The sequence below is a fragment of the Raphanus sativus genome, unplaced genomic scaffold (assembly GCF_000801105.2).
Source record: "Raphanus sativus cultivar WK10039 unplaced genomic scaffold, ASM80110v3 Scaffold0041, whole genome shotgun sequence".
NCBI lineage: Eukaryota > Viridiplantae > Streptophyta > Magnoliopsida > Brassicales > Brassicaceae > Raphanus > Raphanus sativus.
The window spans coordinates 56,454-73,946 of NW_026615365.1; the positions used below are offsets into that span (position 1 = coordinate 56,454).

General features: G+C 35.8%; 2 protein-coding genes, 1 long non-coding RNA gene and 1 pseudogene across 4 annotated transcripts; all 4 read left to right on the top strand.

Moving 5' to 3' along the window:
• The first annotated feature begins 863 nt into the window (after positions 1 to 863).
• On the top strand, positions 864 to 1,466 carry LOC108819845 (uncharacterized protein At4g04775-like). The gene is made up of 2 exons (XM_056995761.1): positions 864 to 1,022; positions 1,113 to 1,466. Exons 1-2 carry the CDS (start codon positions 864 to 866, stop codon positions 1,464 to 1,466), a joined length of 513 nt encoding a protein of 170 aa, XP_056851741.1.
• Positions 1,467 to 8,886: 7,420 nt separating this feature from the next.
• Positions 8,887 to 11,312, top strand: LOC108819841 (cinnamyl alcohol dehydrogenase 7). The gene is made up of 4 exons (XM_056995759.1): positions 8,887 to 9,080; positions 9,171 to 9,284; positions 9,827 to 10,494; positions 10,937 to 11,312. Exons 1-4 carry the CDS (start codon positions 8,995 to 8,997, stop codon positions 11,140 to 11,142), a joined length of 1,074 nt encoding a protein of 357 aa, XP_056851739.1. The 5' UTR covers positions 8,887 to 8,994; the 3' UTR covers positions 11,143 to 11,312.
• A 702-nt stretch (positions 11,313 to 12,014) lies between these two features.
• On the top strand, positions 12,015 to 16,044 carry LOC108821022 (uncharacterized). 2 transcript variants are annotated; one of them, XR_008939345.1, is made up of 3 exons: positions 12,093 to 12,595; positions 15,770 to 15,834; positions 15,933 to 16,044. It is a non-coding gene; the product is annotated as an uncharacterized LOC108821022 (long non-coding RNA). The 2 variants fall into 2 exon arrangements; XR_008939346.1 differs by lacking the exon at positions 15,933 to 16,044 and having other exon boundaries at positions 12,015 to 12,595; positions 15,770 to 15,921.
• A 177-nt stretch (positions 16,045 to 16,221) lies between these two features.
• Positions 16,222 to 17,241, top strand: LOC130500809 (cinnamyl alcohol dehydrogenase 8-like; annotated as a pseudogene).
• The last annotated feature ends 252 nt before the right edge of the window (positions 17,242 to 17,493 follow it).

Here is a 17,493-nt window from a genome sequence, read left to right on the forward strand (position 1 = left end):
AGACACTGGGTTGGCCTGGCGATAAACCTCGACATGGGATACGTCGAGATCATGGATCCCCTACCATCGCTTTACGGTGATAAGAAGGTTGTGAAGTTTATGGAGGCTCTACTCACTTCACTTCCCTACCTAGTCAAGAAGGTCGCCAAACCCCAGCAGACTCAGTTTCGTGGTCTTAAGCCCTTTTACTGGAAGAGGATGAAAGACATCTACATAAACGAGCGTGGAGGTGATTGTGGACCCCTTAGCATCAAGTTCATGGAGCTCCATGCTCACGGTGATCCAGATCCACAGATGTCAGGTCTCACAGACACCAATGTGGACGACATGCGCAAACAATACGCAATGGATGTCTACAAGACCATCGTTCTACCTGCCTATCATGCCCCACCAATGCCTTGAACAAAGATTGTGTCCTGTTACTGCTGTTGTTTCGATTCACCTCTCTGTCTCCATGACTATTTCTGTTTCTGTTATTTCTGCGTAGAATTCTCTTTGTGTTCCTAAACTATTTTCTGCTTCTAACTACTACTTTCTATCTATTAATCGTTTCCTAGTTGATTGGGTTCCATGTTCACTTTGTTTTTTGTTTAAATCCTAGATTTTTGATCGCTCACTCTAAACTAAACCAATAAACAATTTTGAATCTTTCCAAAGATGACTACTCAAAAAACAAATTAAGAGTTAAACCAATTAAATATGTCCATTCCGGTTGGTTAGACCGGCATCAACAAACCGGTTTTCTCCGTAAACACTTTCTCTTGCTTAAATCGTGTCATCCCAAATCTCAATTAGGGTTTCACCTCCAACGCATCTTCTACGTAGAGAACTCGTACCTTCATTCAGATCCCCCCTCCAGATCGATGAGCACCTCTTCATCTATGTCTTCCCGATCGGCGGCACGGAGGACAGTCCACGGCGTTCCCATTAAATGTTGGTGTGGCAAAGGACTCGTTGTCTGGGCTTCAGAAACCAAAGAGAACCCATTCCGCCGATTCTACCGCTGCGAAGTAGCACTTCAGGTAAATTCGCGACACATACAACACACCACCCAAACCACACTAACTGTTATGATTATGATATCGTTTTGACATTTACATTGATGATTTCAGAGGAAAACAGAGTCACATCTCTTCAAATGGGAAGACGAAGCCATTTTAGACGAAGTTAGGATGTTGGATGCGAAAATCATGGATCTCGTACACGACATTCAGACATTAAGCAAAACCGTCTCTGAACAGATAGATCTACACAAGGCTGAGTGTGTGTTCAAGGTGGATGAACACATCAAGCAGATGAAGCAAGAGATTCGTCAAGCCACAAGACAGATGAAAGAAGAGGTTGAGGCTATCGTGTCTTCAAACACGGTGGTAAAACCGCTTGCCGACAGTGGCACCACCCACAACTTTCTTGCTGCTGTGGCAATCGTTGGAGCAATCACATGCTTATATTGGAAGTTCCTTTAAACTTTTTTATGGCTCTGTAATTCTCATCATTTAATTATGTTTGTAGTAATGTTATCTCACTAGCCGATACTATTTAAGAATCAGATTATTGCTATGTAAGAATCTAAAATGTTTCTCAGTTTCCAGTAGTGTCTTAATGCTTACTCCCTTGTGTTCGGTTTACAATTGTGGACGCAATTGCTGTGTTCGGAGAACGCCTGTACTGTCCGAACACAAATTGTCATAAGAGGAAGTTGGTTTACTCTATTCTTTACAACTTTCTGTAGGTTTTCAATTCCTTCATTCAAAAGATAAACCAACTCCTAACTTATGCTGTTTTACCATAAATACACCAAAATATGGAAACAAGTTAAACAAATTCCTAACTTCAAAATATGTCTCAAAAACCACAATAAACTCCCAAAACAAAAGAAATTCTGTTATCACAATCCTTTCCACAACTTAAAAAAAACTTTTCCGCAGATAACCAAATTAAATTGATTAACTATGTTTGAGCAAGGGAAAGTAACAAGATTCCCTCATCCAAATGAGTGTGCCAAGCCCACATTTGATAACGGCAAAAAACGAAACGCGATACAAAACTCTCTATATCGGTTCGGTGCAACGGGTCCTGTTGTGCCCGGTTCCACCGCATCTTCCACACCTGTTAGGAATTAGCTTCTTCTTCTTAGTCACCTGCAGTTTGTTATCCAAGCAACCATTATAAGCGGAGTTACCCAAAAATTGTTAAATCAAAATAAAAACATATCATCTACGCACACACTTACTGGAAATTCACCAGTGGAAGCCATCCGGTTCTTCCTACGCCGGCCTGGTGGCCTTGACGTCAAAGGCGGCATCACCACCTTCTTCTTCACGTCTTCAGGGACATCTACATCTTTTGGATCTCCTTCGGGACTGATTAAACCAGCATATGTCTCTCTCCAAGTCGTTGTCTTGTACCAGTGACCAACCAAGGGTTCATATGTCAATCCCAAGCTGTCGGCAGCAATCATGGCATGACCACAAGGTATCTGGATCCTATCAAAATACTTGCAATCACATTTCTTTTCAGCAAGCATCACACGTTCCTTACTACCAAACTTTCCCACAATCTCGCAAGTCCAATTAGATACCGAGTTCACTTTGCTACCCTTCATGGTTGCCATGTTCTTAGTCATCTCTTTATCCACCTCAACGCTTACCACCCCTCTATGCTTCTCTGCTTTCTTTCTCCTTGCAGAGAACCACCTTGTCATCATCCTTTGAATGAAGATTACCAATTCCATGATTGGTGAAGACCTTCCTTCCACCAAAGCGTTGTTGAGTTGCTCAGCAATGTTACTAGTCATAATATTATAACGTTCACCCGGGAAGTTAGCCCTTGACCAATGACCAGACCCTATATTCCCCAAGTACACACCGCATGCACTGTTAGTTGCTCTAACCTTACTGAACTTATCTCTGTAATCCCTTATCCTGTAAGCAGTTGCAGCTTCAGTTACCATTTTCGCCAAGTGTTTGCTTGAGTAACGCGAGTTCACGTTCCGTGCCAAATGAACAATGCAGGCACCATGTTGAGCGGATGGGTAGACACATTTTACAGCATTGGAGATGGCTGTGGCACGATCAGATATAATAGCTAGACTTGGAGAATCAGCTAATATGCGTTCAACCTTCTGGAGGAACCAAGTCCACGCGTCCGTGTCCTCACTGTCCACAACAGCAAAGGCCAAGGGGAAAATTTGGAAATTTGCATCCTGTCCGCTAGCAGTAAGCAACACTCCCTTGTACTTACCTCCTAGGTGTGTACCATCAATCACAAGCACACGACGTAGATGTTTAAACCCAGCAATTGATGCACCAAAAGCAAGGAACAAATAAAGAAAGCGCTCATCTCCATCTTCATCCACCTCAGTCTCCAAATCAGCAACCGTCCCGGGATTAGCAAGTTTCAACATGTGTAAATACTCGGGAAGCTTCAGGTATGAGTCTTCCTCTGAACCATGAACACCCATAACAGCTTTCTCTTTAGCCCTGTAGCACTTCATGTAAGATGCTGTCACTCTAAGATCTTCTAGCACCATTTTCTGCAACTCAGTAGCCATAGGTCCTTTACCAGTCTCACCAAACTTAGATTTGTACACAGCAGCAATAACCTTAGAGGTAGCTTTGCTCTTATACCCCTGTCTTGACTCAATTAGGCATCGGTGGTCTAGTTGAGCTTTCCTTATCTCATAATAACCACACCCCCTGATCTCATGAGCTGTAACACGCCAATCACAATGTTTATCAGGGCACTCAACCACAAATGAATCAACCTTGGTTCTTGTCTGCTTGAAATGGAACTGGTTCTTAATAGCATATATAGCCAAAGATATCTGGCAATCTTCCTTGTTCCCAAAAACCTTGCCAACATAAATTCTCCCATCCCTCTCATCCAAGTCCATATCAGGTATCTCTGGTGCAGCGTACGTTGTATCATCAAAGAGCGGAGGTATATCAAACTCCTCGTCATCCACTTCTTCTAATTTTCGTGTGGACGCACGTCGCGGCCTATCCACATTCACACTTGCATCCACACCACGAAGCCATGGATTTTGCTTGCGCAAGTCTTCATCTTTACGAAACCTAACGCCACGGCTTGACCCACCTACCTCAGCAACATGTTCAAATACATCATTTGTGGTACAGTTGTAACGGCGACCTCCACTGCCTCTCGTTAAACCATCAACAATTTCGTCTTCATTGTAGATGACGTTCACAGCATTTGATCCTTTGTAGTCAGAGTCCAGCAATGGTTTCCAGAAGTCTTTATCATATCCTCTCGGTCTGACGTCTCGCTCATCAACTGCTCTTTCAGTCCTGTCCTCCTCCCCTTCACTGCTTCCGCTGGAAACTTCACCTTCAACTACTCTGCTAACGTTATTGCTACCCTCCCCACCACGAGAACCTCTCCTAACTTCAGCCCCACCACTTTTACCCACGCTGTTCAACTCAGACTCAACTCTCTCAACCTCGTTTATAAACTCCAAATCGATAAAGTTCACACCTTTAGCCTTCGAAGCACCAGTAGAGACATTAACTCCGTTTGAAACACCAGAGACAGATGTTGCCGAACGCTTAGGAGCTAAGGAGACCGGCGTCACGAAGCCCATTCCAGTGTCATCAACATTGGGGCTCGAATCAACTGCTGAAATCTTCTGCTCGAAACGTACAAAAAGATTCATACAACCCTTAACCCTTAAGTGCTGCACGAAATACTTGATTGCTCCATCACTTGTTAGCTGAACTGGAGGTGTGCGAATCCCTGTGGCAAGCTCCATGCTACTTGGCGGCCAGTAGCTAAGAATAGCTACCCAACACGTCTCGTCCTTTCCAAACTCTCTCAAAACATAACCTCCAAGCTCTTTCACAGTAATACCGTCCGAGACAGGAACCAGTCTACCCATCTGCTGTTTGTCTACAACAAATTCCCACCGGCTTCCGTGTCCACAAACCCAATCACCACAAATCACCAAACACTGCTCCTCCATGGCAACTGCAACAAGGAAAAAACATTGTCAAACGGATAGGCAAAGATGACAAAACCCAATCGTACAGTGAAAACAAGTCCCAAAAACAAAAAAAAAACCTAGTTTGCCTCTCTTTGCCTCTTCTGTCTCCGATGAGAGAGTTTCTGTCTTGCTCCCCAAAGCCGAACACAGCTGTGCATTAAATTCACGTCATTTTCAACCTCAACGCTCAATAAAGTTGTTCAGATCTAAGCCGCTAGTTCAAAAAGGTTTCATCTAATCCAACGGTCAGTTACAAAAAGCAACAAACCTCATCTTTATTGATATCAAACCGATTCGAAAGCTTCTAAACCGAACACAAAAACCAAACCAAAAGCGGGTCTGCCTTAAGTGAGGGTATAAGCGCGAAAGCACACCGCTACAGACAAAAAAATGTGCCTCTCAAGCGCAATCTGCCTCTCAGTGTAACGAAAACTCAAAATGTGCCTTTTACGGCAATCAACTCATATTATTTTTAGTGAAGTGAGATAGGTAGAAAAACTCCCATGTGATATTCTTTTTTTTTGTTAACAACCCATGTGATATTTCTGTCTTTTTTTGTACTCTTTGCATTATTCATATTTTGAATATGGTCTCACACACACTTACTTGTCCGAGTTATATGGAAACTGGGTCTGCAATTATGTGGTTTATCATTTCCCGCGTGGATTCGTTTTTTTCTGTGAAAATATTTCCCTCCACACATATACTGACCCATTCTACGGAGCATCCTGTTGTTATCGTACTTTAGTTAAATGAGTTAGACTTCAATTTTTCTTTTTCTTTGGTTCAAACATAACTGGCATTAATAATTAGAGTGGGTTTGAGGCCCCAATGGTTTATTTAGCAACTTGATCGGCCTAATATTTGTCGATCTTGGTATGAAATTGAAAGCGATAGTTAAAAAGAGGAAGATAGGAGGCAGATATCATTTAGTGCGCCACAGATTTCAAGATTTATCTTCTTCTTATTGATCAAATTGATAAGAGTCTATGAATCCGAGAAAACTGAGATGGAAACAAGACTGGGAGAGAGGGAAAATGTTATGGCGGATCGAACTGCCAAAGTCTCTGTCAGTAGAGACAATGAGACGAAATCACTGTCGTTGCATGTTGAAACGAAGAAATCAGATTATCAATGATCCAACTAAACCTTGCATTACCCTGTAGTAGAATTCCACGCAGACTTCAACTATTTATTTTCGTTTATTCGAAAAAGATAAATTTTACAGTTCTAAACCTAAAACTCATAGTTTCGCGTTTGGGATTACAACTAACAAAATGAAATTAGTTTCAAATATCCAGAAGGTGTGGATCCATTTGAAAATTTGTAAATTTGCAATTCACATCATATATATGATTTGCATATAAACAATTTATCTATACTTTTGGAATTTAATGTTTATAATTTGCAACTGCAAATAGCGATGAAGATATTTTAATCACAGTAACTATGAAATCGTTAAATTTGATCATAATTTTTTTCAGTACTATTTGCAATATCTATTCTATTAATTTTGCTGTTTGACCAATTGATAAAAGTTGGGTCCAATTAAAAAAAAAATTTAAAATATAACTGCATAAGAATGAATATAGTCAGTTATCTTTTTTCCTACAAATAAGGTCACATAGACAGTTATCCTTTCTATCTTTCTTTTACGTGAAACACAAAATATCTCTTACTTTAAATGGCTGTTGCAGAAACCCTTTGTTAATTTTAAAACGTTGATCGAATCTGCAAATAGATTGAAACATAGTACAATTTCCAGCAATAGATTTAGGAACAATTTGGATTTCTTCTCAATTCTACGATGAAACCCAGTTTATGAAAAAGCAACTTTTTATTTCTGAAAAGTTTCTAATATTATAAAACGCTACAATTAAGTTATTGCAAAGATCCAAGCCGAGGTAATCACAAAAGAAAATAAAAGCTGATGAGTCCAAGTTCTTACATGACGAAGTTGTGCTTGAGTTAAGTTTCCATGCACATAAACTGTTTTGAGGCCATTGAGGCAGAATATAATTTTCAGTTTATGTGCGTCATGTTTTGTTTCACTGCATAATAAGAAAAATAAAACAATTATTTGAGAAAAAAAAAACAAACAAAAACCATGCAAACAATGTGTGGTTTGTGGACCTTGGATCAAGAATGCATAAAACTACAGTAAGTGCTAACCTATAGATGATGACTTTTGAGTCAAAAATTCTTATGCATTATGTATGAAAGAAGAAAAGTTTATATACCTGTATTTAATGATTATTTAAAATATCATGTAACCACCTTGATGACCACTTCTCTTTTTTTTTTTGTTAAAATTTGATAACCACTTTCTACATATACAACGTGGAATCGTGAAACCACCTTCTTACACATTCGATAACATCATATATTTCTGTCTGTTGAAATATTTTCGAAAGTGTTTTTACATATTATCACTTTGATTTTATTAGAAAAATGTATATTGGTTATATAAACGATGAATTTTATTAGCAAAAAGAAAAAGAATCTTAATTTTTATTTTGAAAGTTTCAACATTTTATTTGATTAATATAACATTTACTTTAATATTAACAGCGGGTCCGATCGGTTTCATAACACTAAATATAACACTTAATGTGTAACATTTAAATGTAGGTACATAATTAAAATTGAAATTTATAATATATAAATTTGGTTTACTTCAAAGATTATATCACATTTTGAAAATACGGATAGAATTTACTTGTGAATTTATATATACTAAAATATCATTTCATGGTTTAGAAAACTAACCAGTTTATTATAATATTTTATTAATATATAAGGGCTTACCAGTTCATGTAAATGTATAAATATTTTGAGTGTTCAAAAATATTTGAAGTAATATTATAAAATGATATTTAAAATCCAAAAATAAATATAGATTTATAATAGGTTATCAATAACCATGAGAAATTTATACTTTTATATCAATATTATTAAAACATGAATATAACCTATTGATTAGCTGTTATCTAATTATTTTAATACAATTATTAAAATATCTTATTAGTCATTTAAGAGAAAAATAATACAAAAAACACAAATATAAAAAACATAAATATAAAAAATTTTAATTTCTAAAAAATGAGAGAAAAAAATATACCCGCCCTTTTAAGGGCGGGTCAAAATCTAGTTTTATTTAAAATTGATGATGCTGACTAAGAAAAATTCTCAGCCTTATAACTCATAATACTAGCAATAAGAATTACAAAAACGAAGGATGAAAGACATCAGTATCATATACATTCAGTTTTGTTACGAGTTCCTCCCTCCGTTCTTTTAAGTTTTAGCGAATTTTTTTGTTTGAAATTATATGACCTTTTCAGTTTTTTGTTATGTAAAATTTATTAACAATTAATGTTATTTAACCAATGATAATATACATTATATTTTATTATTGGTTAGATTATATGATTATATAAACAATAAATGATATTTTTGTTATGAAAATATAAAGATTAATTATTTTTTTTAATTTATGTAGTCAAATCTAAAACGACTTATTGAAAAAACGGAGGGAATATTTATTAGTCTTTGACTATGTCTTTGGATCCACAAGAAATCTTTTTTAGAACGCTTTTTTTTCAACGCAGTCGAGAACAAATCTTAAAATCTCAAAGTATTACTTCTTTATAATGAACGTAGTTCACTATGAAGTTAGAAGTAAAATTCTCGGTAAGAATATTTTGTTAGCGTGAGATCATTGATATTACCTACTCTACAGTCTGAAAGTTTAGTGGTTTCTAGTGTATATAAGGTAAAATAATTTCAAAAACATCATACTGTAATATCGTAATGAAAATGGTCCAATCGAGTAATGAGTAATAGTACTCACTCCTCAATAATATCGGTTCAACGAGCCTCTCCTATATTAAACTGGTGCCTCTCCTCTTCATTAACTCTACACTTCTCAATTATTAGTATCATCACTCAGAGAAAAATTCTCAGCCCTATTCTCTTATTATTTATCCATAATGGGAGAGGTTGTGAAGACGGAGGCGTACGGATTGGCTGTAAAAGACGAATCTGGAGTTCTCTCGCCTTTCAGTTTCTCAAGAAGGTTCCAGTGTCCTTTTAACGAATTAATCTGTGTCGATTTTGTTTCTTTTTTTCATTAAATGAAACTATTTTTTGTGAAATTAACTTACAGGGAGACGGGAGAGAAGGATGTGAGGTTCAAAGTGTTGTTCTGTGGAATTTGCCACACTGACTTGAGCATGGCAAAAAACGAGTGGGGGTTTACTACTTATCCTCTCGTCCCCGGGTAAAAGACAACATTTGAATACTCAAAAGATACTCAAAATCAAGAATGGAATTATTATATGAAAATGTTGAAAAAAAGGAATTATTATATGAAAATATTCCATCTGACATCCAAATAAGAAAAATCAGGATACCCTAAAATTTTGAATTTGGATTCAAAAATTTATTTTAGTTTGGATTCATATAACGGATCCTTACCCCATACATGGTAAATTTCTAATCTAACAACTCATATCCGTTCAAACAATTAGGATATCTTAGGATTTTGAATTTAGATTCAAATAATAAATTAAGGATAAGTTAAAACTGAATCTAGATCCCAAATATCGTGAATTTCTGATATTCTAATCAATATCCTTTAAATATACTAAAAGATATATATACAGTATGTACTTTATAGATATAAATACATACAAATATATATTTTGTTTGTTTGGGGTTATAACATATCATATTTTTCATATATAACTCTTATCTAAATTAGAAATTTTATTTTTTAAAATTGTTTTCTTGTTTTTATAACCTTTTTATAAATTGTTTCAGTCATGAAATAGTGGGCGTGGTGACTGAAGTCGGAGCCAAAGTGACTAAATTCAACGCCGGAGACAAAGTCGGAGTTGGTTATATGGTCAGCTCGTGCCGGTCATGTGAAACCTGCTCCGATGACCAAGAGAACTACTGTCCAAAAATGATCCTAACATCCGGAGCCAAGTACTACGATGACACTATAACATATGGTGGTTACTCCGACCACATGGTTTGTGAAGAGGACTACATCATCCGTATTCCAGAAAATCTTCCGTTAGACGCTACCGCGCCGCTACTCTGCGCTGGGACCACGGTCTATTCCCCTATGAAGTATCACGGGCTCCTCGGGCCGGGTATGCACATCGGTGTGGTGGGCCTAGGTGGCTTAGGTCATGTAGCTGTGAAATTTGCTAAGGCTATGGGTACTAAGGTTACGGTTATTAGTACTTCGGATAAGAAGAGAGACGAGGCCATTAGTCGGCTTGGTGCGGATCTGTTCTTGGTGAGCCGTGACCCGGAGCAGATGAAGGATGTAATGGGGACTATGGATGGTATTATTGATACCGTATCTGCGACTCATTCACTTCTCCCGCTTTTTGATTTGCTTAAATATAACGGTAAACTAATTATGGTTGGTGCACCTGAGAAACCACTTGAGCTTCCGGTTCTGCCTCTCATCGTGGGTAAGAAGCATTTTCTTTAACCATTATCTCACATGATATTTTTATTTTCAATTCATAAGCTTATATTATATGTATATAGTTTTCATGACGAAATACTAACTTTTATTTTTTTTAGGGTATGTCTTTAGCCAAATTTAAGAATTGTCTTAATTTCACGATCTTGAGCATAGTAGACAAATAAAATATAGGTCTATGATCCCCAACGTTTAAGATATAATTTACATAAATATGTCTCAAACTTTTGGAAATTTTTTTTTTATTAAAACTCTTACTAAATTACATATAGCTTCTCAAATCTTGGGACCAGCTCTTGTAATTTGTATCAATAATAAATTCTACCGACATGTATATCTATGGCTATTATCAGCAGAAATTTAAAAACATTTCAAGTGTACAGTTGATAAACATTGAGAATATATTTTGTGGTTGTGCATATATATAGGGAAGAAGATGGTGGTGGGAAGTATGGTAGGAGGGATAAAAGAGACTCAAGAGATGATGGATCTGGCCGGAAAACACAACATCACGGCAGACATTGAGCTTATCTCTGCAGATTATGTCAACACTGCCATGGAACGGCTCGAGAAGGCTGACGTTAGATACCGTTTTGTGATTGATGTTGCCAACACGTTGAAGCCTACTCCTTAATTATAAAGCTTAAGAATTAAATTTCCCCAGAAGCCTTTCTTTTCTTGTTTGGTTTGTTGTAATATGTTACGTGTTGTTTGTCTGTAGCACTAATATTGTGCCCTATAAATTGAATCAACTTGAATGTAATGTTTGCTATATTAATAAGATCTTGGGATGTTTAATTCGAATCGTAGGTTTTGACTGGTGATACTGTAAAATCTCAAAAATATTGGAAAATAAAAATATTACATGTATAAGTGAATGTTTGTTTTTGTGTTAATATTAGTTGGTCTTATTTAAGTTCTTAAGGTTGAAATATGTTGGGTGTGAAAAAAAAATATGTTGGTTGTGAATGATAGAATCAGTGTTATTTGAGCAGTCCGACCAATATAACCATATGATTTAGGTGAATGATTTATTATAACGTACCAAGATATTTATGCATAGTCTCTTGATTGGAGACTAGCTCTTGTCTCTTGATGGTATAAACACGTTTCATAATATATGATTTCGGGACTAAATTCAACCTATTCGTTTGGTCTAGCATTTAGGTGCATGTATCTTAATAGTGTAAACACGTTTTAGTTATGAGTGTTGCGTAGACGATACTATTTGGGAGCAAAGCAAGTACGATGTATAGCCACAAGAACAGACAAACAATACACGGCTACACTGACAAAATCATATAACTTTGAAGTCGTTTTAGAGAGTTTCGTCAATTTAAGTTTATCCTATTTAATTTGTACGAATAATATGGGAAAATAGTTTCCTGGAAAAATAGCTTTCCTAACGCTCGCGGTGGCCCGCACGTAAGAGTTGTCGGTGTCCGAGGTCCATACACATACAGGATGTGGTTGAACAGGTCCATACAATTTAAATGGATTTTAAATTATGCTCAGAAACTGAAGAGCGACAAATTTTTAGTTATAAGGAATATATAGACACGTTTTTCATACATCTTTAGTCTAAAAATCCTCTTCGGCAAAGTCGAATATAATAATAATTTAGTTTCAAAGAAACTGCCAAAAGAAAGAGTGGAAGTGGAATTGAAGAGTAATATGGTTTTTTAAAAAGCCCCATACGAAAGTAAACAAAGTTTCTCTCTTTTTTCTGTTCCCTATCTAGATTTTTCACAGAGAAAGATGAGAGATGAATTTTTTTGTCGCTGGCTCTCTTTCGACTTATTTCCCTGTGTGTAGGGCTTTTGACTCCAGGAAGAAGTGGCTTTCATAGCACCTGCGATGCTGGCTTTCGACTTCGGGATGCAGTAGTTCTCAGCACCATTCTTGTTGGCTTAATCTTGGGTTTTCCCAGTGGAAATCGTCGTTTCTTGTTGTCTTTACTCATCTGCCTCTCAATCTGTCTCTCCGAACTTTTCTCCTCCGTTTGAACTGTTTCACCTTCAAACTTATTCTCATCATTAAAGGTGACCGGTTGTTCATGCAGGAATCTCGAAATGGTTGGATTGATTGTAAGTGTTTGATTCTCCTTTGACGAAGCTTCGATCTGTTAAAATTGAAAGGGATTTTAAGTAATATATAAGAGAGATGAGCCAATCCACTTATCAGCCAATTGATTTTAGGTTGAAAGTCATTTAGTTTAACATGGTATCAGAACCCAATCCACACAGTTTAATCCGATTTACATCGATCTGACCTAAAGTTAGCACATCGATTTTTGTCCGAACATTTCTATATTGACGCTCAAAGAATCATCGTCTAGGCGTATTAGAAATAAAATATATCACATTGGAAGTTGAAAATGGTCTTAAGTAAAATATATAAGAAAGATGAGTAAATCCATTTATCAACTAATTGGTTTTAGATTATAATCTCATATACTTTAACAGTCTTCAGTGGTCGATTCACCGTCTTCACGGTTGCGAACTCCACAATATCTCTTCTACTTCCAGGGAAGAAATGGCTCCTCGCCTTGACATGTGTTCATTGATTGCCGGGCAATCATCCATGTAGTGGGTGACAAGTCTAAGCTTCTCCTCAATGTTTTTTTTTTTTGGACTTATGGTCCAAAGAATTTTGTATAACTTAATCCGCTGTTTAGACCTTTTTGTATCGGGTTTTATCCATTTTTGGGCTTAGACCCATCAATAAAACTCAGTTGATAATAAAAAGGAGTAATATGTTTTTTTCTTAACTGCAGAGTAATATGGTTTTATAAAGTAGATTCACTATCTCGCTTGAAAGTCCTCTCACTGAGAATTTATATATTATTTCAGAAAAAAAAAATTCAGATTAACAAAACTTATCTGTATTTTGAGAGTTATCTACTATATTAATTAGAGTCCTATTTTTTTATCTACCATTTAGATGTTGTCATTTATTTTTGGACTTGCTCTAGAATAGTAATTGTTTGGATACACAAATTTGTTTGGATACTGGGACATATCGGCTGATACTGAAGACTTAATATAAACCCACCTAAAAATATAAAGTCCATCGGTTATGTATAATTTAAACCAATAGCAATAACAACAAACATTACACGAATTGTTCCCTTCATACAAATTAATGTATTGACAAATAATTTCACCATACATCACGATACATCACTTCCCATTTGCTTCGTACACCAACTCAGTTCATATTTGTCGAACCTGAACATATTTGAAGAAGTTAATTATCCAAAAAATGTCAAAACCTACTCTAATGTCATGACTGTGTTGTATAATACACAATTCCATTCAATTACTCGAACAAATTCTTTTATGTTCCATTCGAAGACATGGATGTCACAACCTACTCTAATGTCATGACTGTGTTGTATAATACACAATTCTATTCAAATACAGACCCAAATTCATGTGTGTTCCATTCGAAGCCACAAAATAATATATGTTCTGTTCTATTCAATTCACGAAACTTAGTTACCTCAATACATCATGTTAGTTTTTTAAGGTTCAAATTCGACCTATAATCTAATAAAGTAGGTATCTTAACATGATTGGTTAAACTATACTTTCTAGCGTTACTTTTAAATTTTATTTTCCCTCTTTCACGAGCTTATTCAAGCTTTTTTCGTTCTTTCGGTAACATAGATGACGACCTCTCTTCACTTTCAACTTCAGTTTACTTGGTTTATTTTTCAATCCAACTGTTACTAACCAAAACAAAATATCAAATATTTTTAATTGAGTTCAAACCAATATATTCAATTTTTAGTTTTCTATATATGATAATAACCACGAGATTTGCTTTAAAATTCAAAATGCTTTGGTATTATGTATTTAACGGGAGGAAAAATATTCTTTGGCATCATCATAACTATTCGTGCAAAGATATTCTAGGTCTGGTAACGAAATATTCTTTAGCATCCTTAAGTCAACAAAAAATATGATAGATATACATGTAAATTTGGATATCTAACAATATCTACGTTCAAATATTTTGTTTACCCGAATGTGAAATTTAGTTTTTTTACTTATTAGGTGTCCATATTTTTAGATATGGTTTATCCTTTTGTTGTAATAATAAAAATAGAAATCTGAAAATTCATATATTAAATAGAAATATTCACAAAATTTAGTATTATAAAGTATTAATTAAGTCAAACATACACATTTCAAGAATGAAAAATTTATAAACAAATAATTCCAATAAAATTATTAACAATACATATGAAACAAATGTTTAAAACTAAAATTTTTAATATGATGTTATAATTTTAAATTTTAAAAACAATATGCTAACATAGGCCATGGTATGAAAACCGAGACTGGCACAATTTTCTAGATCGTACAGAAAATAAAAACATAACGATCGTACAGAATACCGAACACCCACTAAAAATATTCATATACAATTTTATCTGAATATTTTTCACCCAATGTAAAAATATCAAAAATAAAATTATATAGAACACACTAAAATTTATAAGACATATATACATAACTTATTTTATATTTAAATTTTATTTTAAAAATAAAAATTATATCCGCACAAGTGTGCGGGTTCAAATCTAGTTATATTTAAAAAGAAATATAAGTGTGGATAGAAAATCCTCTACTACTACCTAGTTACATATTCGTTATGAAACTACTTCGCTTTTATTTAATTTTTAATCTTAAAATCTTAACGAAAGGTAATATAAATAGATATTTTCAATAATTAATGTTGGATTTTTGGTAGAAGATACGATATAATTGGTCAGAGCGAGGTTAAGTTTCAGCCAATACATTTTCATTTTGGCTAGTACCAAAACTTTGAGAGCTTGAAAAATTTGTGACGACTTCTTCTCAATGTTTCAGCACATCTAGTTCATATTATAACAGCGGCTATGTTGTATTCATACCAAAGTTATGAATGTATCATATACACGCATGCTTAGCAAACACTAATAGCTAATGTATCCATACTTATCTTCTAGTCAAAGATATAATACCTCTAAAAAGGCAAAGGAAGAAAAGAACGAGTTATTGAGGTAATCTCATAGTGTGAATGGTCCTAATGGCTCCCGATTCCGTCGGTTCCACAATCCCTTTCCTATATTAAAGATCTTGTCTCTCCTCATAAACTTAAACTTCTCAGATATTTACAAGTGCATTCAAATAAAAACCAAACCACACACTTGCTTGCTTCTCCAATCCATTTCTCTAACTCTTGTTCTTCTTTGATCGATTATGGGAAAGGAGGCATTCGGATTGGCCGCGAAAGACAATTCTGGAGTTCTCTCGCCTTTCCGTTTCTCTAGAAGGTTTTCTTTTTTATAGAAGAATGAATTGATCTGTATCAATGATCCTATATAATATTTTGTTTTAATCAAAAATAAGTTTTGGTCGAATTAATGTCTAGGGAGACAGGAGAGAAGGATGTTAAGTCAAAGTTTTGTTCTGTGGAATCTGTCACTCTGATTTGCATATGATCAAGAATGATTGGGGAGTATCTACTTACCCTCTCGTCCCCGGGTAATACATAAATTTATATTCTACAAAAAAATAACCATAATATAAATATATGGTAAATTATGAAATCTACAGACCCGTATTTATGTTATTTAATATAAAAATAACGTATATTTCTAACTATATGTTGTATTAGGTTCATTTTTAAATCGGAACCTTTTGAGTTTTTTTTTTCAGGCATGAGATGTTGGTGGGTGACTGAAGTGGGAAGCAAAGTGACTAAATTCAAAACTGGAGACAAAGTGGGAGTCGGGTGCATGGTCGGCTCGTGCGGATCATGTGACAGCTGCACCGAAGGTCTCGAGAACTACTGTCCAAAAACGATCCAAACGTACGGTTTTAAGTATTACGACGACACAATAACCTATGGTGGTTACTCAGACAACATGGTCTGCGACGAAGGTTTCATCATCCGTATTCCCGAAAATCTCCCACTGGACGCTGCTGCGCCGCTACTATGCGCGGGGATCACGGTCTACTCCCCGCTGAAATACCACGGGCTCGACAAGCCTGGTATGCACATTGGTGTGTTGGACTAGGCGGTTTGGGCCATGTGGCGGTGAAATTTGCTAAGGCTATGGGTCTTAAGGTTACGGTTATTAGCACTTCGGATAGTAAGAGAGATGAAGCGATTAATAGGCTTGGTGCAGACTCGTTCGTGGTGAGCCGTGACCAAAAGCAGATTAAGGATGCGATGAGGACGTTGGATGGTATTATTAATACCGTATCTGCGACTCATTCGCTTCTCCCATTGCTCGTTTGTTAAAGCCTAAGGGAAAACTTGTTATGGTTGGTGTACCAGAAAAGCCACTCGAGCTCCCGGTCATGCCTCTCATCTTCGGTAAGCCTATTATGTCAGCTATTACGCCGTATTTATTTATGTGGTTGTAGTAACTTGGTTTAAACATATGGGCCGTTAATAAAAAAAGATACGAAAATAACATCAGAGTTATGTTTTTTGTGTATATTTAGAGAGGAAGATGGTAATGGGAAGTATGATAGGAGGGATAAAGGAGACGCAAGAGATGGTGGATATGGCCGGAAAACACAACATCACTGCGGATATTGAGCTTATCTCTGCGGATTATGTCAACACTGCCATGGAACGGCTTGAGAAGGCCGACGTTAGATACCGTTTTGTGATTGATGTTGCCAACACATTTGAAGCCTGCTCCTTAATTATAAATCTTAAGAACTGAAAGTTCCACAATGATATTGTTCTTGTTTGGTTTGTTTTAATAAGTTATGTTGTTTTGAGAACGTTGTGTGGCTATGCAGTATACCTTGATCAAATTAATAAACTTTTACATCCTTATACCCTAGTTATATTATTATCATACTCAAATTATTGTAGCTAGCTTGTATAAGCTATTGATGAAAAAGATTATTAACATCCCCTTTTATAGTAGTAATTCAGCATAATAATTTGCCTGATTTTCAAGAAGAAATTA